This window comes from Bathycoccus prasinos (assembly GCF_002220235.1).
Source record: "Bathycoccus prasinos genomic : Chromosome_8".
NCBI lineage: Eukaryota > Viridiplantae > Chlorophyta > Mamiellophyceae > Mamiellales > Bathycoccaceae > Bathycoccus > Bathycoccus prasinos.
Genome location: NC_024001.1, coordinates 408,041 through 430,647, shown reverse-complemented (window position 1 = coordinate 430,647; position 22,607 = coordinate 408,041). Strand labels below are relative to the sequence as shown.

At 50.3% G+C, this 22,607-nt stretch overlaps 9 protein-coding genes across 9 annotated transcripts; 6 read left to right on the top strand and 3 right to left on the bottom strand.

Moving 5' to 3' along the window:
• Positions 1-119: 119 nt before the first annotated feature.
• Positions 120-3,539, top strand: Bathy08g02360 (predicted protein; the record flags this gene model as incomplete). Its single annotated transcript, XM_007511456.1, has 1 exon — positions 120-3,539. One exon carries the CDS (start codon positions 120-122, stop codon positions 3,537-3,539), a length of 3,420 nt encoding a protein of 1,139 aa, XP_007511518.1.
• Positions 3,540-3,624: 85 nt separating this feature from the next.
• Positions 3,625-5,817, top strand: Bathy08g02350 (unknown protein; the record flags this gene model as incomplete). The annotated part of the gene is made up of 1 exon (XM_007511512.1): positions 3,625-5,817. The coding sequence occupies one exon, from the start codon at positions 3,625-3,627 to the stop codon at positions 5,815-5,817; it is 2,193 nt and encodes a 730-aa protein (XP_007511574.1).
• Positions 5,818-6,011: 194 nt separating this feature from the next.
• Positions 6,012-6,713, top strand: Bathy08g02340 (unknown protein; the record flags this gene model as incomplete). The annotated part of the gene is made up of 1 exon (XM_007511752.1): positions 6,012-6,713. One exon carries the CDS (start codon positions 6,012-6,014, stop codon positions 6,711-6,713), a length of 702 nt encoding a protein of 233 aa, XP_007511814.1.
• A 106-nt stretch (positions 6,714-6,819) lies between these two features.
• Positions 6,820-13,521, bottom strand: Bathy08g02330 (membrane protein; the record flags this gene model as incomplete). Its single annotated transcript, XM_007511478.1, has 1 exon — positions 6,820-13,521. The coding sequence occupies one exon, from the start codon at positions 13,519-13,521 to the stop codon at positions 6,820-6,822; it is 6,702 nt and encodes a 2,233-aa protein (XP_007511540.1).
• Positions 13,522-13,950: 429 nt separating this feature from the next.
• Bathy08g02320 (predicted protein) lies at positions 13,951-15,321 on the top strand (the record flags this gene model as incomplete). Its single annotated transcript, XM_007511536.1, has 1 exon — positions 13,951-15,321. The coding sequence occupies one exon, from the start codon at positions 13,951-13,953 to the stop codon at positions 15,319-15,321; it is 1,371 nt and encodes a 456-aa protein (XP_007511598.1).
• An 83-nt stretch (positions 15,322-15,404) lies between these two features.
• On the bottom strand, positions 15,405-17,357 carry Bathy08g02310 (cleft lip and palate transmembrane protein 1-like protein; the record flags this gene model as incomplete). Its single annotated transcript, XM_007511632.1, has 1 exon — positions 15,405-17,357. One exon carries the CDS (start codon positions 17,355-17,357, stop codon positions 15,405-15,407), a length of 1,953 nt encoding a protein of 650 aa, XP_007511694.1.
• A 240-nt stretch (positions 17,358-17,597) lies between these two features.
• Positions 17,598-19,190, top strand: Bathy08g02300 (unknown protein; the record flags this gene model as incomplete). The annotated part of the gene is made up of 1 exon (XM_007511679.1): positions 17,598-19,190. One exon carries the CDS (start codon positions 17,598-17,600, stop codon positions 19,188-19,190), a length of 1,593 nt encoding a protein of 530 aa, XP_007511741.1.
• A 189-nt stretch (positions 19,191-19,379) lies between these two features.
• Bathy08g02290 (S-adenosyl-methyltransferase MraW) lies at positions 19,380-21,437 on the top strand (the record flags this gene model as incomplete). Its single annotated transcript, XM_007511402.1, has 1 exon — positions 19,380-21,437. One exon carries the CDS (start codon positions 19,380-19,382, stop codon positions 21,435-21,437), a length of 2,058 nt encoding a protein of 685 aa, XP_007511464.1.
• A 52-nt stretch (positions 21,438-21,489) lies between these two features.
• On the bottom strand, positions 21,490-22,570 carry Bathy08g02280 (hypothetical protein Ftrac_3299; the record flags this gene model as incomplete). The annotated part of the gene is made up of 2 exons (XM_007511614.1): positions 21,490-21,493; positions 21,528-22,570. The coding sequence occupies 2 exons, from the start codon at positions 22,568-22,570 to the stop codon at positions 21,490-21,492; spliced, it is 1,047 nt and encodes a 348-aa protein (XP_007511676.1).
• Between the last annotated feature and the right edge of the window lie 37 nt (positions 22,571-22,607).

Genomic DNA, 22,607 nt, shown 5'->3' with positions numbered 1-22,607 from the left:
TAATACGCGTAAAAATACTGCCGTTTTTGAGCAAAAACACACACAAAAGCGGCTTCAGAATTTAACAAACTTTCGACTCGCAAGAACAACACACAACACGTAAACGCGCGAAGAACAGAATGGCGAAAGACCAACACGTACCCCGCCGTTCATTTTCGCTGAAAAACACGCTCGAAACGTTCTACAGAGGCGGACCCATCTGCATCGACAACGAGCTTCTGGCGTGCGCGAATGGCGACGAGGTGACGGTCGTGGACGCGAAGACTGGCGGCGTGAAATCCCGAACGGAGGGAGATACGGAACCGATCACCGCGATGTGTTTCAGCGCGAACGGGAAGAAAGTGTTCGTGGCGTCGAGGTCGTTAGCGATGCGAGAGCTGGACGTGGAGAGCGGGAGATTTATTGGGAGGAAATGGAAACCGCACAAGATGCCGGTGTTGGCGGTGTCGGTGGACCCGAGTGGGCAGTTTTTGGCGACGGCGAGCGCCGATCGAACGATTCGGGTTTGGGACATCGAGAGAGGGTACGCGACGCACTCGTTCAAAGGTCATACGGCTATGGTGACTGCGGTGCAATTTCACGAGACGAGAGGGGTTTTGAAGCTGTATTCTGGTTCGGATTGCGGAGAGGTTGGATTTTGGGATTTGCGAGGGAACAAAGCGGACGCGCCGATGGCGAAAGATGCGCACGTGAGTGCGGTGACCGCGATTGGGATTTCGACGTGCGGGAAGAAGATTTTGAGCGCGGGAAGAGACGGTGTCGTTCGCGTTTTTGGTTTGAACGGGAAGGTGATATCGACGACGAACGTTGGAGAGGCGGTGGAAGCCGCGAGAGTGTTACCGAGGAAGAGTGCGTTGTACGGCAAGTCCGGAGAAGATCGCGAGGAAGACGGGAAGGTGAGGTTTGCGACGGTAGGGAGCGGAGGCAAGGTAAAGCTATGGAAGGAAGGCGCCGGGAAGGCGTTTTTGGAATCGAAAACGTTAACCGGTGGGGTGGAGAATAACGCGAAATCGAACACGGATTTCCAAGCGGCGAGCGGAACGTTCGTGGAGTGCCGATTAGCCGAGGATGGGGAGATGTTGTTGGCGGTAACTGGAGATGCTCGAGCACTCTTTTTTGAAACAACTGGTGGTAGTAGTAGTAGTAGTAGTAGTAGTAAAGGAAAGGATAAGAACAATAGTAAAAAGGGTAGTAAAAGTGGATTGACGATTGCGCGAGAATTGATTGGCGACTGCGACGAAATCGTAGGTTTGGCATTTGCGAGAAGTTCGTTGGAGAAAACCGTGTACGAAAATGAAATCGCACTTATCAGAGATTACAACGATCCCGAAGATGAGAAAGCAAACAGCGACGACGATGTAGACGGCGACGATGACGCGAGAAAACGGAAATCGTTGAACGATGCCAACGCAGATAGGGAAACGTTGCCTCCACCTGAATTGTTGTGTGCGGCGACGTCGTCGTCGCCTTTACTTCGTATTTTCCAAGCGCATAAGGATAGGAACGCTGGTTTCACGTGCATTGCTGCTTTAGCTGGACACTCAGAGGCCATTTTATCCGTAGATTGCGCGCCGAGTAAAATAGTGAATGATAGAGAAGAAGTAGCGGTGAGTTTAGCGGCGACTGGATCCAAAGACCATATGGTTCGCTTATGGAACGTCGAAAAAAGGGAATGCATAGCGTTCGGTAAAGGTCACGTGAGTGCAGTAACTTCTGTTGCTTTCGCACCGAGAAAGAATGCACCGTTTGTAGTTTCTGGAGGGCAAGACCGCGCCTTGCGAATATGGGACGTGAACGCAGCTTTAGAATTGCACGCCAAAGCTAACGACATCAACAACAAGGAGGACGATGAAAACGATGAAGAAAATGTAGTCATACGTATGCCAGCGATTGCAGCGACTGTGGCGCACGATAAAGCCATAAACGGCGTGGCAGTGTCGCCAAACCATTTGCTAGTCGCGTCAGCTTCCGCAGATCGCACGGCAAAGCTTTGGAAGATGCCGGATTTGCTCTGCGCGGGCGTCTGTCGCGGGCATAAAAGAGGCGTGTGGGCGATTGCATTTTCTGATGCGGATAAATCCGTTGTAACTGCCGGTGGCGATAAAATTATTCGCTTGTGGGATTGTTCCAACACGACTGGTGGCGATTTGCCGTGTTTGAAATCGTTCGAATCGCATTCAGGCGCCGTGTTAGCGGTGAAATTTTTATCGTCCGGACAACAGCTCGCCTCCGTCGGCGGCGATGGGAAGCTCCTCGTTTGGAACAATAAAAACGGGTTAGCCGTGAAAGAGTTCGAAGCGCACGAAGACAAAGCGTGGGCGATGGCCCGAGGTGGCGACGGCGCGTACATCGCCACCGGTGGTGCCGATGGATCTTTGAAACTTTGGGAAGACGACACGTTGCTTGCTTCGAAACATCGCGAAGATAAAATGCAACTCGGCATTGAGAAAGATCAACAGTTGCAAGACGCGGAGGCGATTGGAAACGGGAGCGAAGCTTTAAAATTGGCGTTGAAACTCGATCGGCCGCGCGCGTTTTTACGCGTAGCTTCGCGTATGACCATGGAACGTGGCGAAAAAGGGATGCAAATTGCCAAAGGAGTTTTCAAAGAACTCGATACGGAAGAAACCGTGCGATTGCTCAAATACATTCGCGATTGGAACACAAACTCGAAGACGAGCGGCGTTGCAAATAAAATTTTAAAGTGTGTGTTGACGGCAAAGCCTTTGGATGCGATGTCAAGTCTGCCGGGAATCATTGATTTGTGCGCCGGATTGAAAGCGTACGCGATTCGACACCAAAACCGCGCGCAGAGGATGTATCAGAGTACATTCTTGATCGATACGGCTCTGACGAGAATGGGCGGCCTGAGAGAAGAAAGCGAGTTAATGCTTGATATGGATGAAGAAGAAGATGAAGAGGAGGAGGAAGAGGAGGAGGAGGAGGAGGAGGAGGAGCGCATCGCAACGCCTCCCAAACCAAAGAAATCATCGACTGCGGCTACAAAGACGAGGAAGAAATCGCGAGTATGGGAGACGGAAACGGTAATAGCGCCTTTGGAGAAGGAGAAGAAAGGAGGCGACGCGATAGAAGCTTCCGAAAAAGAGAAAGAGAAGCCAACCACGAAACCACCTCCTCGAAAGAAGAGCAAAAGCCCGTCGCCGGCGCCTCCGATTGAGAAGCGACCGACTCGCCGAAGCACGCGATCACAAACGCCAGAAGTAGAAGAAAAAGTAACCGCCGCGAAAGAAAATGAGAAAGAGAAAGAGAAAGAGAAAGCGGAAGAACAACAACAACCGTCGAAGAAAAAACGCGGTCGTCCTCCGTCCAAATCAAAATCTCCGCCCTCGCGCGAAGAAGAGGAACGCGCTGCGGAGGAGCCGCCCCCTGCGAAAAAGAAGCGAGGTCGGCCGCCCAAAGTACCACCCGCGTCAGCGACGAAAAAGAACGCGACGACGAAGAGTAAACCACCACCACCACCGAAAGTAGCGCTTCGTCGATCGCTGCGTTCTCGTTCTCGCTCGCCCACGCCAATTTAGGGTAGTAATAGGACCAAGTAGCATTTGAAAGTTGAATTCGAAACGCCTTTACACACGCTGCTCACCTCTCGAGAGTACACACCCCATGCGACATCATCAAATTCCTTTCGGCCGGCGCTGGTGCTCCTCCCCTTCTTCTTCGTTGTCCACCTCCTCCTCCTCGTCGTCTTTACCGTCGAGCAACAAAAGAAGACTCAATGCATTGGGGAGGAGTATCTTCCCCAATGGAAGAAAAACGATCAAAGTCCAGGACGAGGTTGAGAACAACAACAGCGACGCGGCGATGATGACAACGACGATGAACACGAAGAAGAGAACGAAGATCACTTCGACGACGTCGACAAAAGTGGCGTTTTTTGCACTCGGCGACAAAAATAGACGGAAGAAGTGTTTCGTCGTCTCCAGAGGATCCTCGAGGAGAGGCATGATTGTTACCAAAGCCTCCTCTTCGTTTTCGGGGCGAACGACGAGCGGATCTGGCGGCGAAAAGAACGAGAACAAAACGGGGTTGTTTCAGAACGTTCCAGAGCCGTACAAGTCTATAGTTGCCATCGCGTTGGCGACCGTATTCGCGTCGTTAATTGCGAACAGCGACTTGTCGATCGCGTTTCCGTACTTGGCGCCGGTGCAGAGAGGGTGCGAAATTGTGAGCGTAAACGCGATTAAAACTTTACTGTTGGTTACGGACGGCGCGTTGGATACGGCGGAGTGCGCGTGGATTTTATTGAATAAGATGCGTGCGCCGTCGCAAGAAGTGGTGTCTGGGATGATTGGGATGCTTTCTGGAGTTGCGGCTTTAATTGTCGGCGCGGTTGGTACCGGGGCGTCTGCGGTTGGCGCGGCGTTTGCGTTTGTGACGTCCCGAATTGCCATGTATCTCGCGACGCTTGTCGTGTGGGCAGGTACAGGGAGTCCGGCGTTTGTTTCTGCGGTCGTTGCGAGTATGCAAGGGTTGTCGACGCCGGTGGTGGTTGCCATCACGGTTGGCGCGACTATCTTGATACAGAACGCGTGGAAGATGTGGAGAGGCGACGGAATTGAAAGTAGCAGTAGTAATACAGTTGCGGAGGCGGTACCTCCGCCTCCGCTCAAGGCGGAACGGGTCATTCGATCTGCCGCGGCGATTGAAACGCCGCCGCCGAGACCCTCGCCGCCGCCGCCACCACCACCACCACCACCCGTTGTGTCTGAACCAGTGGTGGCACAATCGGTTGTATCTGAAGTCGTCTCGACGCCGGCTGTTGCATCCAGCCCGCCACCGTCGACGCCGCGAGTGGTTGACAACGAAACCGAGGAAGTCAGAAGAGTCTTCGAACGTCTCAAAGCAGAGGCGGAAGCGAACGCGAACATCGCCAATTTGAATAACAAAGAGAAAAGGGATGGGACGAATAGAGTTGGCTCCAAGCAGCGATTCCAAGCATTTACTTATCTGGTGAAGGAAACTTTGGACTCGATCAAAGGTGTTACGAACAAAGACGCAGACGAAGTTCTCTTCGACGCGAAATTTCAAGCGAAAGAAGTTGCCAGCATCACCTCAAAGAAGTTAAACGAAACGTTCTCCGATAAAGAGCAGTTTGAAGAAAGGTTGAAGAGAACGTTCAAGAAAACCACCAGCATCGCCAACGAAGCCGTCCTCGCCGCGACGCCGGTGTTCAAAGAACTCTCTCCAGTGCTCTCGAAATCAGCGAAGAGAGCTGCTCGACAGTTACGAAAGGTTGACGTGAGTCAAATGTCGACTTCTTCCGTCGAAACTACTAAGTTTGACCTTCCGAAAGTAGAGATGCCTGAGATGCCCAAGATGCCCAAGATGGAAAAGCCGAAAGTTGACACACCAACGAAAGAAAAAAAAGAAACAAAGAAAGTAGAAGAAAAGAAAGAGGAATCGCCAAAACCGTCAGCATCATCATCTGTGATTGAAGAGAAGGACACTAAAGCCATCGAAGCCGCGAAGAAAGAAGCGGCCGAGAAGGTTTTGAAGGAGATGGCGGCGTTGGAAGAGCAAATGTCTCGAGACGTTGAATCCGCGCGCGACAAGGTCACGGAAGCGGAAAGGGAAGCCGGCGAAGCCTCTACATCTGCATCTTCCAGCGACGACGTAGAAATCTTAAAAACTGCAGACGGTATGTTGCGCTTTTCCGTCGACGATGACGAAGAAGGCACGGTCGCGCCGAAAGTATCAGGAGCCGCCTCCTCCAAAAAGCTCAACGTCCCTGACGTCGAGCTTCCAGCAGGCACGAAAGTCATTCGAGATTCCGAAGACGACGGCGATACGAAGTAGTCTCTCTGAATGGTGTTGCGTATACAGTAGTCTTTTCTAGCAAGCGTGTCTTCGTTTACAAATTGTAAATATTCTTTTGTAGTTAACGAATTCCTAATAATAATACTAAAAAGAGCACATCCTCTTTCAAAAACCCAACACTCGAAGCACTTCATAAAAATCAAACGCAGGAAAAACGCGAACAAATATACACCATGACGACGACGACGAAACGCGCGGCAGGGGTTGTCGCGCGTGTTGTGCAACGAGCGATGGTGACGTGCACCACCTCGCCTCGTCCTTCTTCTTCTTCTTCTTCTTCTTCGTTGTGGTATTCGACGACGACTTTCGTCCCCACTCGGGAGAATTTAAACGTCAGGACGGAATTCCAATCGTCGTCACCATCGAGAAGCGCAACGACGCCAAAAGGAAATAGGAAGATAAAAGGAGAGCATTTGGATTGCGCGGTGGTCGACGCGATGAGCGCGCGAGAGATGGTGTTTTTTCGTCCTCGGTGCTCGGAGCAAGATGCAACGACAAGTTATTCGAACAGCAACACTAGAGAGCAACAAAAGGGAAGGATAGCGATGCCCTTCGTCGTCGCCGGGGCGGCGATTCCATCTGTGCACGACGAGAATATTAGCCGTGAGATAGTGAACAACGTTAATGTTGATGTAGTCGAAGACGCGCTGAGGAGGCTGGAAATAGCGTTTCCTCCGGCTTCGACGAGTACAGAGGAGAACTTTGGGGACGAAGAGAACAACAACGGGATGTGGTGCAAAACGCACCTGACGTATCAGCCGTCGAATCTAGTGAGGAAACGAAGGCACGGGTTTTTAGCGAGGAAGAGGACGGTTGGTGGCAGACGAGTGCTCGTGCGTAGAAAAGCAAAGAAGAGACGAAAGATGTCGGCGTAAGATTAAAGAATAATAATTTGTAATGTATTAAAATACCGGGTCGTTCACAATAAAAAATGTTCCGTATTATGCGCATAATAAATAAAAGCCTCACGTATGAATATATTTAAGCCGAATAGATGACGTCGTTATCTAAGAAGACACGTTTACTCGCTCTATTTCCATCGTGTGCGTGCGTGGACCACGCTAAAGGATCGATCAATTCTTCTCCCACTGCTGCGGCACCGTAAAATCCCAACACCAATACCGCGCTCGGTACCGGCGAGAGCCATCCAAAAGTACTGGCAAACGAGAATGGTGCCGAGAATGCGTAGAAGAATAGCGCGGTGAGCGCGATGTGTCGGTATAACGTAGGAACTGGCGTGTCCACGACTCGGAGTATAGTCGTCTGAGACTGAAGAAAGTTCTCGCAGTGATTGTAACAATCGAAAGCGGCTTCGTCACTTACCAGAGCATTTTTACGCGTGAATTCCACCGTACGTTGCAGCTCGGCGACGCACGCTGAAGCTCGACTTTGGTGCGACGTTGCTAGAATGGCATCTTTAAGTTTTGCGTCATGTCCCATGTGAGTGAAAACATCTGCAATAGATGGTACTCCGACGCTCGAGTCGGCAATATCATACGGATCGAGAGGCTTCAGAGTGAACGTCGAATCAAAATTGGCTGCAGGATCACCCGCTTTCCTCGTATTTTCGATATCACTGCCGGCAGTTTGCGAATACATTGGAACACCGAGCCGGTGGTCGCGCATAGTTCTTCGAGCAAAGACGAGTGCAAGGTCGAGTAGACGCCGAACGCGTTCTCGCAAGACGTTAGGATTGACTCCCCCTTTATTCACGCTGTCCACGCTGAAGAAGAAACTCAACGCTTCTTGCTTGGACAGTTCTTCCTCGGTTGCAGATTTACGAGCAGTAAAGAGCCCACGCTGTTTTGCTGAACTCTTTTTTGCGGATGTGTTGCCGTTGTTATGTCCGAAGCAGGTTGCTGCCATGACGTTTATTGACCGGGCGGAATCGTACATATCATCCAAAGCGACGAGCACTTCGTACCATTTACGATAAGCAACGTGGGCAATGTGCGATAAAGCAAAACCAACCACTACTCCAGTGAGTCGATGCGCTGTTGAATCGAATGATACAAAACAATCTCCTGTGTTCATGGCATCCGAAAGCTTCCCGCAGGATACTTCTTTTAGAATCGTGGCAAAATAAGCGACAAACACCGCGGCAAGAAGTTGGGGAACGCAGTTTGCGTATATCGTGCCTCGCATTACGAAGAGCTGAGAGATGAAGTAAAATCTGCCCCTTTCCACTCTTACCGCCGCGCTGTCCGATTTCGAAGTCGTGACAGACTCGCAAAGCTCCGCGAGAACGGGAGATTTCTTCTCTGTAGCTTTTTTGGACAAGCCAGCCTCCTCCGTCTTTGAACGCGTCAACTTTGGCGATACAGATTGTTTCACTCGCATAATCGCCTGATAATCCGGGCATTGATCGCCAGAATTGTCGATGACGTCGTGCAACGCTTCGCAGTCGTGCCAGAGATTCTGTCCGAACACGGATAAATCGTGGTTTGGTTTTATCCAGCCGAACGGTTTTTCCAACCTTTCCCCAACTTCCAGAACTCCATAGAAACAAAGCGAGACCAAAGTAGCCGGCCAAAACGCGGCGTACTTAAAGCTCGCGGTAAAAAGGAGAGGACTCGAGAAAACGAAGAAGAAGACAATCACATTTATCGCGTGAACCAAAACTCGCGGCGTTTGCGTGTGCGCTGCACGATGACAGCTGACGACTGCAGATAACGCTTGCCGGGTCTCTCTGTGGAGGTCCGCGGCGCCACGGTCGCACACAAATCTCTTAACTCGAAGATTTTCAACGAACGCGTGCAACCTCGTCGCAACGAAATTCAATCGTCCGACTGGATCGTCAATTTTAAGCAAAGCATCGTGGAGTTTATCATCCTCTTTCTCGGACTCAAATATATTTTTATCCAATAATCGACCGAGGTTGGGGCCTGAACCGGAATAACGGTCGGCGAGGAGGACGTTCGTATCGTCATAATGAATGAGCTCGCCATTCGGGCCAACACCTAAAGTAGATTCGCGAAGATATATACGCGCCATGGCGAAAAATAATGTTGTTAACCTCAGAACATGTGCCCTTGGAGATACGCGAATTGTTGTACTTTGTGCGGTTGCGTCTGACAGCGATGTCATCTTCCCACCGTCACTGATGAACAACAGTTGCGGATTCACGAAAGCACTCGTTCCCATATTCAAGTTTCTCAAAGAACGTCTGAGTTTTTCAAGCGATACTTTAGCTTCATAGTATCTCTCATAAGCGTATCGAAATCTGTACACAATGACGAATGCCAATATGGAAGCTACGGCTGTATGCGCATCTTTCGAAAACGTTACCTGACACTCGCTCGGATTTCTGACGTCTGCGCCGCATTTCCATACCTTTGCTGCTTGGGCGAGACATGCCAGTAACCCAGCGATGAGACACTGCGGAATGAGTTTCGACAATACGGTGTTACGAAACTTAAAGACGTCTCGGAATACGCGAGCGTGGGAACGACTCTCCGCATCAGTTTTTCCACCCGTGATCGGCACATTCGAGAGATCAGAACTGGTCTCGGGCATTTTGGGGGGAACATGACCTGATTCAATATCACCACTATTTGCATCCGTCGTGGTGGGAGAAGTAGGACATAGGTTCGAAGGTTTACCAACCCCAACGTCAACCAGCGCATCGGTTGCCGAATGGGGAGGGATTTTCTGCGAATGTTTACCTGAACTCAAAATATCTGATACCGCAGAAGGTAAAGCCAAATCGAACGTAACTTCACGAAATGTTCTCGACTCTTTGAAATGTGCAAAACCAGCGGCCTCAATGTCGTGACCATCGGTATCGTAATCGAATGGATTCTCCATATTGCGCGCTACTTCCGCAGTGCCGTAAAAAGCAATCGCAATCAGCATAGCCGGCGCCGGTGACAACCATCCAAAACCAGCAGTGAAAATAAACGGCGCAGAATAAACGAACGCAAATAGAGCAAAATTCAACAGATGTAAGTATATCCACGGCATTTTGGTCTCGCTGATTCGTTCGAGATTATTGCACGCAACCAAGCAATCGTTGAGATCGTCATACAAATCAAAAGCGCCGCGTTCGGAGATATCGTTTCTTTTGCGCGCCTCTTCGACGAGTTTCTGGCACTTGGCCACGACAAGCGCTGGCCGAGACGATGGAAGCTTTCCACACATGAAATCTTTTTCGCTTTCCGTGAGAATCACGGCAAGCGAAGGATTTCCTCGCGGATCTTCTCGAATTAATTGACTGAAATCAATATTCGTACTCTGAACTTCACCGACTTTTCGGACGCCGCATCGCGTTTCGCGCGCGATATGTCGAATGAAACCAAACATACAGTTCGATAATCTTCTGAGTTCATCGCGAAGTTCCACAGAGCTGATGAACGCTGTCGAAGCCTTATAGGCGTCTCCGTCATACTGGAGTTCACCGGGCAAATCCGGTCTGAGGAAGGCTAAGGAGCCACATGCGAAGTTTCGCGCACCTTCGCACAAAGCACCCATAAATTTCTTCGCCTCGTAGTATCGATAGTACGATATGCTGGCGCGAAAACACAGAGTGAAGCCGATAACGCCACCGCAGACGGAGTGCGCCGTGTCGCTGAAGGCGAATGCGCAGTCTTGATGCGACGTCACATTCTTACCGCACTGTTTCACTTTCGTATAGTTTGCGAGCCCAGCGAGGAGACCTGCAAATATCGTTGGCCACAGAATACCCGGCAAGACAGTGTTATTCCACGCGAAGAGATCAGTGAAGAATGACATGGACGTCAAACGACGTCGTTGTACCGAGGTTGAGATATCGTGTATCTCCGTGGACGCTATACCGGCGAATGATTCTTTCTGTGCAATGTCGTTGAAGAGCTTCTCGGACACGCGACGCAAACCTTCCTTACGGTCGACGGACTGCTTCGAAGCGATTCCGCCACCGCTACTGATAGTTTGCGCGACTTTGGCTTTATCGAGCACCGGCGCTTCCTCTGATGCCGAGACTTTGGAAGCCTTATCACGGCCCCCGGCGTTTCCCAGAGATGCTTCTCGAATATTTCCAAGGAAAATACGCTTGAAGTCGTGGATCTGCGCAGATTCTCGCGCCAACCGTCTACCAAGATCGCCCAAGTCGTGGGAGGGACTCGTCCAGTTGAATGGATCAGCCATGGCCGTGCCCATCTCGTTGATGCCGTAGCAAGAGATGACGACGATACCTGATGGGATAAACGCAATCCATTTGAACGTGACGACGAACACAAACGGCGCCGTAAAGACGAAAGAAAAGAGAATCAGTTGCAACAAATGCGTAAATGCACGTGGAACGGGTGTTGTTGCCACTCTGTTTGCAGCTCGCGTAGCTGCAAGCGTCTCCTCCAGCGTTTGATACACTTCAAACGCCGCGCGTTCACAGACGTTCCCGAGTCTGCGCTGATGTTCAACAATCGTTTGGATTTGAAGACATGCGTACGCACACCTTGAAGGTATGGGAATATCTTTATACGAATTATTAAACACGCTTGCATCCACAATGGACGGGTCATTCGTTGTACTCACATCCTTATCAATAACGAGCAACTCTTGTATTTTCGGACATCCGTAGGGGTCTTCCGTCAACATAGATTCAGCAGTCATCTTCCTTCCAAACTCGTCGCCGACTCGAGACTCGCGAACCTGAATACGTACAGACGCATACGCGATGTTCGTTAAACGAAGTATCTCCATCCTAGCTTCTTCGCAAGCTTTCAAATCCTTCTCGAATTTGTCCTTACTTCGCCTCGTCGATTTGCCTTGAACGACGTACTCGTAATCCCCTTCCGATGGCTTTTCCCCACATTCATAATCAATCGGGCGTATAAAAGACGACGTTAATACATTTACATTCCGCAAAGCAACGTGCAAGCGACCCAGGCACTCTTTTGCTTCGTAGTATCGATCGTACGCCCAATCCGCTCGAAAGACGAGCAAAAAACCAAGAGCGATGGCGGCAATACCGTGCGCGGTGGGATCCATAGCGATCAAACATTCGGAAGCATCCTTGACTTGGGAACCGCAGGAGAGGTACTTTGCACCTTGTGCAAAGAATGCGAGTCCTATTGCGAGTACAGCTTGTGGAATAACATCAGGTAAGATTGTATCGCGCCACTGGAAAATATCAAGGATAAAGTCAATCTTGAAAGATGACGACGACTTCAACCCGACGAAGCCGTCGCCTCGACGAACGCGATCGACTGGAGGTAAATCTCGATCACGAACTTCTCGATTTACCACCAACTTTGCAGCTTTCATAGATACACACGCATCTCCAGGCGGGAACAGCGGTTGCGTTCGATTGGTATCTTCGGAAGATTCGCTCATACTCGAATTACTGCTCACGTACGCGTAGTGTTTGCCTAGCGCGGAAAAGTATCTCTGCAAACCGGCTCTTTGAGAGGAGTGCGCATCTTCAGCTTTCTCTTTGCTCTCCACTTCATCGTCACGTTTTTGCACGAGTATCTTTCTACTCTCGTGAATTCGAGCGACGTCTTCGAACAGTTCCGCGCCTAACTGCGACAGATCGTGAGATGGCGCTTCCCACCCGAAGGGGTTTTCCATCTTTTTGGCAACTTCAGCGACACCATAAAACGCCATCGCAAGCAAAGCCGAGGGCATTGGTGTGAGCCAATCGAACGTTGCCGTGAAGCAAAACGGTGCCGAGTAAACAAAAAAGAACAGCAAAGTCGTCAACATGTGTGCGTACTTATTCGGTGTCGGCGTCGTTGTGATGCGCTCGCACGTCTTCACGCCGGCGAGAATACCCGAGCAATCGCGATAGATGTCCAAAGCACCTCGCTCACACACTTGACCAAGTCGTCTGCGTTTTTCAACAATATCGAGAATCTTTTGCACTACGGCATTTGCGCGATTAAACGGCTCGAGATGTACGAACGCTTCAATCTCTACCGGATCTTGAAGCAGATCGAGCAGCGACGGTTTCCCGGCGCGATCGTATCGCACAACTTCATCCGCCGATATCGTTCCGCTTCCAATCGAATTGTCCGCGTTCTGAACGTCATCCGAGTATCCAATACGCGATTCGCGTAGCGCGATTCGAAAAAACGCAAAGAGAAGTTGACTCAATCGCGCGAGCTCTTTGCGATCGTCCTCGTTTACGTCTTTTTGCGGCGTTCCTTCTTCTTTTTGTTGTTCCCTCGTCGTCCCCGAAACGAAAAAACCTTCCTCCTCTTCTTTTTTGGTATCAGTACTCGCTCCAACGGTATCGCCATCTTTATCGCCAATTGAAGCAAAAGAAGCAGAAGACGCGGTGCAAACGAACGAGCAAAACGCGACGTTCAAATTCCTCACTCCGTCTCTCACTCTTTCGATCGCCTCTCTCGCCTCGTCCCATTTCTCGTACGCCAAATTCACTCGAAACACCAACAAAAACGACAACACGACTGCCACCGACGTGTGTCCTTCCACGCTAAACGCCACGTCGCACTCCTTATCCTCCATCACGTTCTCCCCGCATCTCTGTATCTTCAGCGCGTTCGCGAAGATCCCAATCAAAAATGCCAACACCATCTGCGGTAAAACCGATGGAATCACCGTCCCTCGAAAACGGAAACACTCTCTGATCCATCGAAACGCCGTGATTTGCGGTTGGTTCATGTCCAAATTTCGTTTCTTATTCGTAAACGTCACCACTCGATCTGAGGGTTGCTGTGTCCTCGTCGTCCTCGTCTTCATCGTCTCTCTTCTTCTTCTTCTTCTTCTTCAACAACAAAAGCAATAAAAGGTACGCGTCGTCTCTCGTCTCTCGAGCTCTTTATATTATGCGCGCATGCGAGATGCTTTTAAATGAAGCTTTTTTTTAACAACCAAAAATTAAGCGTTTTTATGAAAAAAGAAAAGATCTCCTCTTTTTCTCAAAATCTCAAAATCACGGGCATCAGCAATACTCGGTAAAATAAAAGTGGAAAGCTTCGTTACAAAGACAAAGAGTACATATACAAAGTCGTGTATTGAAAATTCCCACTCTCTGTCTGGTGTTCCTATTCGAAAAGTCTTCTTCTGTGCTCGCGTCATGGACCAGTTCTTCTTCTCTCGCATTTTGTGTCGTCCATAAGATATTGTTTCGTTTGCGACGATTTCATCAACAAAACGGATTGCGCAAAAATGAACGTTGGACAACCACCCGGAGATGATGATGATGTAAAATCATCATCGCGTCAAAATCATCGGACGTCTCTCAAGAAAGCGTATTCGTCTCGCGTGTCGAAAGAAAAACAGAGGCGCGATGCGCTCTCGAGACAAGACAATGCGAGGCGAGATTTCGCGGACCACGCGAGACGTATCGTCGTCCAAGCGTCGAAGGAGGAAGAGTCGGAATCAAAAACAAAGAGAGGAAGAGGAGAGGAATATGTGGACGACGACGAAGGAGAAGAACGCAAGGAGGAGAAGAAACGGATGAAAAGAACAACAACAAAAACTGGTGATGGTGGTAATGACGATGATGTCGATGTAAAAAAAACCGAAAGAGGTGAATTGCAACTGCCGGAATACATGACGGATGTGCCCACGGATTTAGGGGAAAATTGGCTCTGCCAACCGAAACCGAGAGGAAAACGGTGCGCGGTGATCGCCGCGAGAGGGAGGACGAGTGCATTCGATGCGCGCGGGAAGAGAATAACGCTGGAAAATAAGAAGAAGTACTTTCAAAGTGCAATACCAGGAGGGAGTTTTCAGACGAGAGGTAATTCGGAGACGTTTTGTATATTGGATTGCGTGTACGGCGGCGGCGAAAGGAGAAGAGTAGGGGACGCGGCGGTTGCCGGAGATGACGACGCGATGGAGGAAGATGGGGGAAACGCAAACGACGACAACGGAGGAGGATATTTTGTGGTGCTAGATGTGATGGCGTGGAATGGCGCGGAGACGTACGGATGTGACGTGGAGTTTCGGAGCTTTTGGTTGCAAAGTAAGTTTGCGAGCGAAATCGACTCGTGCGCGGTTAGCCGCGACGGGCACGAGTATCCCATGTTTCCAGCGCCGATTTTTTCGTGCGCGACGGTGAATGAATTAAGGATGTGTTACGAAGGCGCGAGAATGAAGAGTTTTGGAGGGTACGTGTTTGCGTGCGACGGACTCATCTTTCGCGATAAGAGGGCGTCGTATACTCCTGGCGAGAGCACGCCTTTGGCGTTGCTCTATAAAGACGAAGCGCTTTGCGAGAGCTGCGGAGAAGGAACGTTTCGCCGAGAAGTTTTAGAGAGAGGATGCTTTTTGAAAGTAAAAAGAGATGGAAGTGGTGGAGACTTGTGCGCGATAGATGATAATACAGTTTTAGTATCAGCGGGAGGAGGGAATCAATTGAATCCTAACGTTGCCGTGCGCTGCGAATGGGAAGGCGACAAATTAGTTCCGCGGGGAAACTGCGAAAGGAAAGGAACGCGTCCGGATGCGTTCTCGAAGATACAATTTTACATCGCGTGCAAAACCAACAACCCACTGACGATGGACGAAATAGCGTCGTCCGTGTGTAAATAGCGCGTAGAACGAGAGGAGCTTAAATTATAGAGAGTTAGTTAGTCATCGCGTTTCTCAAACCTTTCATTCGCTATTTTCGTTAGCTATTTGTCCTTCTTTGTTTCTTTCTCATCTTCGTTTTCTTCTTTTTCCTTACCTTCGTCGTCGTCCTTGTTATCGTCATCATACGCGCGACCGAATTCGTTCACGCGACTTTTATCGACGCCATAAATCCATCTCTGCCATAGGTACCCGAAGAAAATGACGTCGTCTCGGAGACAGGCGATGCGATGTTGCCACGGCATCGCCACCGCAAACGAAAACACGTCGTCGATAAACGTGTTGAAGGTTTTATACATGAACGCGCGCCACGGCAAGTGTGCGACGGATTTCAACTTGTAGTTTATATACAACTGAGGTGTCATGGCGACAAACCCGAATATGTACACCCCGTTCGCGGCGTTTCGAAGGAACCACGCTTTCCACGAGCGGTGTTCATGATATAAAAGAGACCGAATCGACAACCCGACGACGCACGGGAACACCGCAAACACGAGCCACTTCATAGCTTTCGCGTCGGCTTCGTCGGTATCTTTTTGCATTTCTGAAGCTTCTTCGTTATTTTTCTTCCTCGCTCTCTTTGCTGCGACAAACTTCCAACACTTCCATAATTCGAGCAACGCGGCGATGCCGGTTTCGACAACGATAATACTCGACGCCGTCCCTCGCGACTCCCAAATGTTCAAAAAGATGATCGTCGAGCAAATAAAATTGGACCATTGCGATCGGACCGACAACCCTTCCACGTTTGTTCTCCCTTTCCAAAACCCGACGTCGTTTTTAAACGCTAAGAATGAAAACCACGAGTGCATGATGCTCACGATAAACGTGGCGACTAACCATCGCCAATCTTGACCGACAACCATTTCTCGCACTTCATCTAAATCGTCGTCGGTGAAACCCATGGTCGATTGGAGTTGGTCTAGCGTTGTTTCTACGTTACGTAACATACGATACACACCGAGTGGGAGCGGTTGTATGAGCAAGGAGATGACTGGGTCGTCCGGATACGCATCTTCATCTTCGTCTTCCTCCGAGGAATCCGTTCTCGCATCAATCATCTTCAACTGTCGCCACTCTCTTTTGGAAATGGAAATATCGTCCATCATCGCCAACGGCCTGTACGATCTTGTTTCGTAATTCAGCATTCTTAAGCCAATATCCATCGGCGCTCCGTGCGCGAAAAACGGAAACGGCGATTTTACTTTCAACACTCGCAAGTGAGGTCGCAAATGCGGCAAAATCGTCGTACTCGCGCTATTATTCTTAGCCACGCTGTTGTTACCATTGCCAGACGCACCCGTCGACGTCGTCGTGCTATTCTCACCACCACTGCTATTATTACCGCTACTCTTAATACTATCCTCTCCTCCTATCAACTTTTGAGTCTTCCTCCTCTCGCCGACCCGAGCGTATTTGAGCACGTTCACGCTCTCCCACCAAATCACGTCCCGCTCATTTCTCAACGGCGCTTCATCCTCGTAACCATCACTCTCATCTTCATCTCCAATCTTCGTCATAAACACGTGCGCGAACAGCATCGTCCCGTTTCGTTCTCGGACGTTAAACTCTCGCAAAGGAATCGTAATATTCTCGACCACATGTTTCGCGCCCCATCGCGCGTTCGCGCTCGCGACTCTTCGCGCCTCCCTTTTCTTTTCTCCACCGTTAAATTCAGCCATAAACGCTCTTCTGTCTTCTTCCGCTTCGTCTGAATCCTCGTTCTCCCGCTCTTCTTCTTCTCTCCTCCTCCTATTCCTCCTCGATATGATTTCCTCCAACACTTTCCTCTCGTTTTTCGTCTCCGACACGTACGCGTGGACGCGGAAATCCGCGTCCAAGGTTAAACTCGGAAACACGCACGCACGTTTCTTCCTTTCCCCAACGTTCCCGTCCTCGCATTGTCCCGGAAAGAACAGTTGGAACAGATTTAAACTCACGACAGTCACGTAGAAAAAGAAGAGAAACTGCGGGATTTTTGACACCGAGAAAGGCATCTCTTCTCTTAAAGACGCCGCTTTTGGGGACGCACGCGACAAATGTTCTTTCGTCAAAGTCTCGCTGTTGTTGTTCAATCTCTCTTTCACGCCCCGCAGAGGCCACAGGGGGCCGCGCGAGACGGCGTTCAAAGGGGCGTCTTTTAATGAAGAAAATCGGTTTTTTTCCTCCACACTTTTCCCTTCGGGAAACCTCTTCAACGAAGGAAAAGAGAGAGAGAGAGAGAAAGAGGTGGCATCATGCGGGGGTCGTTTTTCACAACCAACGGGAGCGCACACAACGCGCGCTTTGCGAGTGGGACCACCGGCGTGCACAAACGCAAAAAAATGATGCTTTTGGTCCTCTTCGTCTTCGTCGTCTGTCTCGTCTGCGGAACGTGGACGTTTCGAGGGAGCAGCGCTGCAGGGAAAAACGACGCCCCTTTTACTTCTTCTTCGTATTCCAAGAGAAGCGGAGGCAAAGGGAAACAAACGCTCTTGGATTCGTTCGAGAAAGAAGTGCACGAACACGTCTTTGAACCGATCGCGCACGGATTATTCGGCGGTGGTTCCGATGATGATACTGTTTCGGATGAAGATGATGATGACGATGATTCCGAGAGAGGAGGAGAAAAAGAGGAGGAGGAGGACGAAACAATCGCCGCGGACGCGAACGCGGATTTGAAGTACCGAGAAGAGAACGAAAAAGCGGAAATGCACGACGAGGAGGAAAATCAAGAAGCGGACGGGTACGAAGTCGCGACGATGGAGAAGAACGCTGCGATTGAACGAGAGGTGAGGCTGGAGGAAACGGCGAGGAAGGCGAGCAACATGCCCAAGGCGTTTGCGATACATCGAGGGAACGCGAAGTGCGCGAACGCGCCGAAAGAGATGTTGCCGAGGTTCTCGAAACAGATTGGGTTGAGGAAGAAAGAGGGTAAGGTTTTGCCGGCAAAAGCGGGGTACGTTGGGGTGTCAAGGATTGACGGGGCGACGAAAGGGACGGTAAGAGTGCGAACGGAAAACGGGCCGAGGACGAAGAAAGTTGAATCGAGCGCGAATCCAACCGTGAAGAATAGAGACGAAGAAGCGTTGATTGCGTGCTTGGAAGATTTGTCCAAGTGTCAGTTAGACTCGGAAAATGACTCGATTCGAAAAGCGGCGTGGAAATTAGGCGGGACCATGGACGCGAAATTAGGGAAAAGTTTAGCCGGCATCGAGAGAAAGAAAACGTGCGCCATCGTAGGCAACGGCGGCGCTTTAATGGCCAAAGAGTACGGTCAATACATCGACAAACACGACGTCGTCGTTCGAATTAATGTTTTAGACAACAACAACGCCAAGTTCAACGCCAGTTTAGGTCAAAAAGCAACCCATCGGGTGTTGAGTTACAAAATGAGCAAAGACGTGTGTTGTTTACAACCCGCCTCGAAACACCCTCCCGATAACGACGAGCTCATTTATTTAGCCTGGTTTCCGGCCATGCGCAAACAACTCATCTCGCGCCTCGCCAAACGACAAAAACGGAAAGTCATTGAAATGCACGACGCGCATTTAAAATCAATCATCCAGTCGTTCAAAAAAATGCGCGAAGAACTCGTCCGACTCGGATTCGGCCCTTTCGAAGACTGGGAATACATGACTTCCGGCATGCACGCCGTGTTAACCTTCGCGCGATCGTGCGAAACCGTCGACGTGTACGGGTTCACCACCGATTCCGGTGGGAAAGAACCGTACTGGTTCACCGGGAGGAAAGTCGCCCCGAGATCCGGTCGAACGCAACACGCCTGGGACCACGAGCGAATGATTTTGAGGCTCCTCGCCGCGAGCGGCGTCGTCAACGTTTGCACTTAGTTTACGTAGTAGAAAATAATAACGAGAGAAGAAAAAGAGAAAGAGCGTTGTTGTTGTTGTTGTTATTATTATTAGGCGCACTCTAATGCGCATCCATCTCAGATGATGATCATCGCACCGCCGCCCGTCGTATCGTTTTTTGCTCTTCTTTTTCCCTCCTTTGCACATGCTCTGATTCGTCATAAAAAAATGGGCGACACGACGAAGCGCAAGTCCGGTCGTTCGGACGACCCCTTCGACGGCGAGGGTGGTAAGAGCGCGAAGAAATCGAAGAAAGAAAAGAAGGAGAAGAAGACTCGGGAGAAGAGAAGCGACGATGAAAGCGAGGACAAAAGTAATCACAAGTCTTTTCCGGCGGCGTCGTCGGGGAAAACTGAAACGCCGCCGCCGACGACGACGAAGAAACGAGCTTTCCGTTTACGCTTAAAAGGGATCGCTCCGAACACGGACAAAGCGCAAGTCGCGCAATTTTTATTGGTGAGCGAATCGTGCGTGCGAAACGTCTTTCACGGCGAAGCGATCGTGATGGTTGATACCGAGGAAGCGTTTCAACGATGCGTGGAGAAGGACGACGAGAAATTAAATGGCCGGTTTGTGAAGGTGACGGACGAAACGAACGGGGCGCGGAGCAATCTAGGCAGGAACTTCCTCACGCCAGGGAACAACGGCGAGAACAATGCAGAGGTGAAGAGGAAAACGACGACGAACGAACGAGAAGGACGGGATTGGACGTGCGAGAAGTGCGGCGGGGAAAATTTCGCGAGACGGGAGACGTGTTATAAGTGCGCGGCGGGGAAGTACGGGGAACAGCGAGAGACGCCGCCGGTGATGAAAACGAGCGCGAGCATCAATACTGCCGTCGTTAAAAAACAAAACAACGCCGGAGATAGAATGGTCGCGCAAGGGTCCGAACAAGAAGGCTACGAGGTGTTCGTGAAGTATTTACCGAAAAACGTGGACGAGAGCGACATCGCGGATTTCTTCAAGCGCTGCGGCGAGTTGAAGGAAGAGGTGAACTTGTTGAGAGACCAAACGACTGGAAGTAGTAAAGGAGCTGGGTTTTTGACGTTTAGAAACGCGGAATCTCGAGAAAAGGCGTTAGCGATGGATGGGGAACGGTTTTTAGATCGGACCGTCTCGGTGACAGTTGCGAAAAAGTCACCGTTTGGGACGAGAGGAACGACGCAGGCGTTGGGGACGCATACGCCGGCGATGTTGAGGGAAACGATCGATAGTTTAGGCATAGCAAATGATCCAAACGGGATATATATAGATGGTACGTTCGGGAGAGGAGGCCACACGCGCGGGATACTAAACGCGCTTGGGAAGAATGGGCAACTCCACGCGTTTGATTTAGATCCGGAAGCGATTACAGTCGGGAGAGCGTTGGAGAAGGAAGATTCGAGGTTTCACATGCACCACTCGCCGTTCGGAAGCATGTTCAAAGTTATGCGAGAGAAAGATTCAAAAGTAAAGGTTTCGGGCGTCTTTCTCGATTTAGGCATTTCTTCGCCGCAGTTTGACGATAAGTCTCGCGGGTTTCGACCGGAACAGGACGGGCCTCTGGATTTACGATTCGACGTGACGAGCGGCGTGAGCGCGTACGATTTTCTCCTGAAAGTTTCCCGAAACGATTTACGAGATATTATATTCAAATATGGGGAAACAAACGACAAACTGTCCGCGCAACGCATCGCGGATGCCATCGTCTTAGCTCGAGATACCAACGCGCTTCCGAAGACGACCAAAGCGTTCGCGACGCTCGTGGCGAACGCGAAAGGCGCGGAGTACCAAGCTATGCATCCTGCGAAAATGACCTTTCAGGCGCTGCGCATTCATTTGAACGAAGAATTCGACGAGTTTCGCAGAGGTATGGAAGGTGCGATGAAGTTATTGAAAGAGAATGGCAAATTGGGCGTTTTGACGTGGAAACATTCCGAGTGCGCGATATTGATTGAATATTTCCGAAAAGTCGAGAAAGTGCGCACCAACGCGCCTATTTTCGAGTGGTTGAAAACAAATCACGAGAAGTCGGTGACCAAGCTATTAGAGAAGGACGACGACGACGACGACGCTTGGGCGGCGGAAATGGACGATTGTAAACGCCCTGCGGATATAGAAATGCGCACAAACTCTCGATCGCGATCGGCTATTTTGCACGTCTTGAGGAAAAAAAGCAGCGCGGCGCGAATGGTGGAAGCCGAGAAAGCGGCGTATAAGAAATTGAAATGGGAGAATAAAAAATAGCATTAGCGTAGAATTTTTCACGTAAACACCGTGTCTCTCTCCATCTCCAATACTATCTTTGCCATATCATCCGGCGATACGGACACGTACTCGTTCATTTGGCAAATGGCGGAGAGACCCAAAGGCCCGCCTTTGGACCAACTGCTACTACTACTTCCGCTCAAATTCTCCGCCAAAACGTCCGCGTCCACGTCTGGAATCTCTCTTCTTTTTTGCAACTTCTTCACCCAACCGTAGCTCGGTTTCTCGTAAAAGTACCTATATTTTCCGCTCGATTCGTCTTTCGTCGCCCTCAACACTCGCAACACCGGATTCTCCCCGACGCCGTCCGCGCCAATCTCTTTCAACTTCTTGTGCACCGCTTGCGACGAAAGATACCCGTCCTCCGTCCTCGATTCAACAATCGCCAATCTCGCATCCTTCTCGCTCCGTCGCACTCTCGCGTTCCCTCTCTCAAACACCTTCTCCGCCTCCAACACTTGGTCGTACCCTTCCTTCCACAATTCCTCGCCGACGTCCTCGTTCAGCCGCTCCACCACGCCTTTCACTTTCTCGAACGCCAACGAATACGCCAACTCGTCGTCGTCCGTCACGCACAGCGAACTCAACGGATCGCAAATCGAAGACAACGCGATGTCCAACTTCACTCCGTTTTCCGAACTAAACTCCCCGAAATCCCCGCTCTCGGCCGCTTCGATGAATATCTGTTTATGTTTCAAAGCAAACTCTGGTTCCAGTAACGCGAAGCAGCTCAAAACGCCGTCGGTATCGTAGTGGTTGTTCAAAACGATCGCGTCTGCGTACTCGCCCGAATCGTCCTCGTTATTGTGCTCGATAAAATTCATCGCAATTTCCGTGCTCGTGTCCGCGTAATACTTCTCCTCGGTCTCGTTTCCTGTCCAGTGCGTGAGTTGCACGGTTGCCCCGGAAACGTTTCCATCGCACGCGATGGTTTTCATCATCGAATAATTCGCGGGCAAGGTGTCGCCGTATTGGACGAATTGGAAACGTCGTCGGTTGTTAGATGATGGTGGTGATGATGACGCCGATTTTGCGCGGACAGAACGACGCGATGAGAGCGCCGAGAACGCATCGCATGTACCCGCGCTGTGTTTAGGTAAAATGTTTTCCATTTTGTGCCGCCAAATTGCTCCACAAAAACCGTTAAGC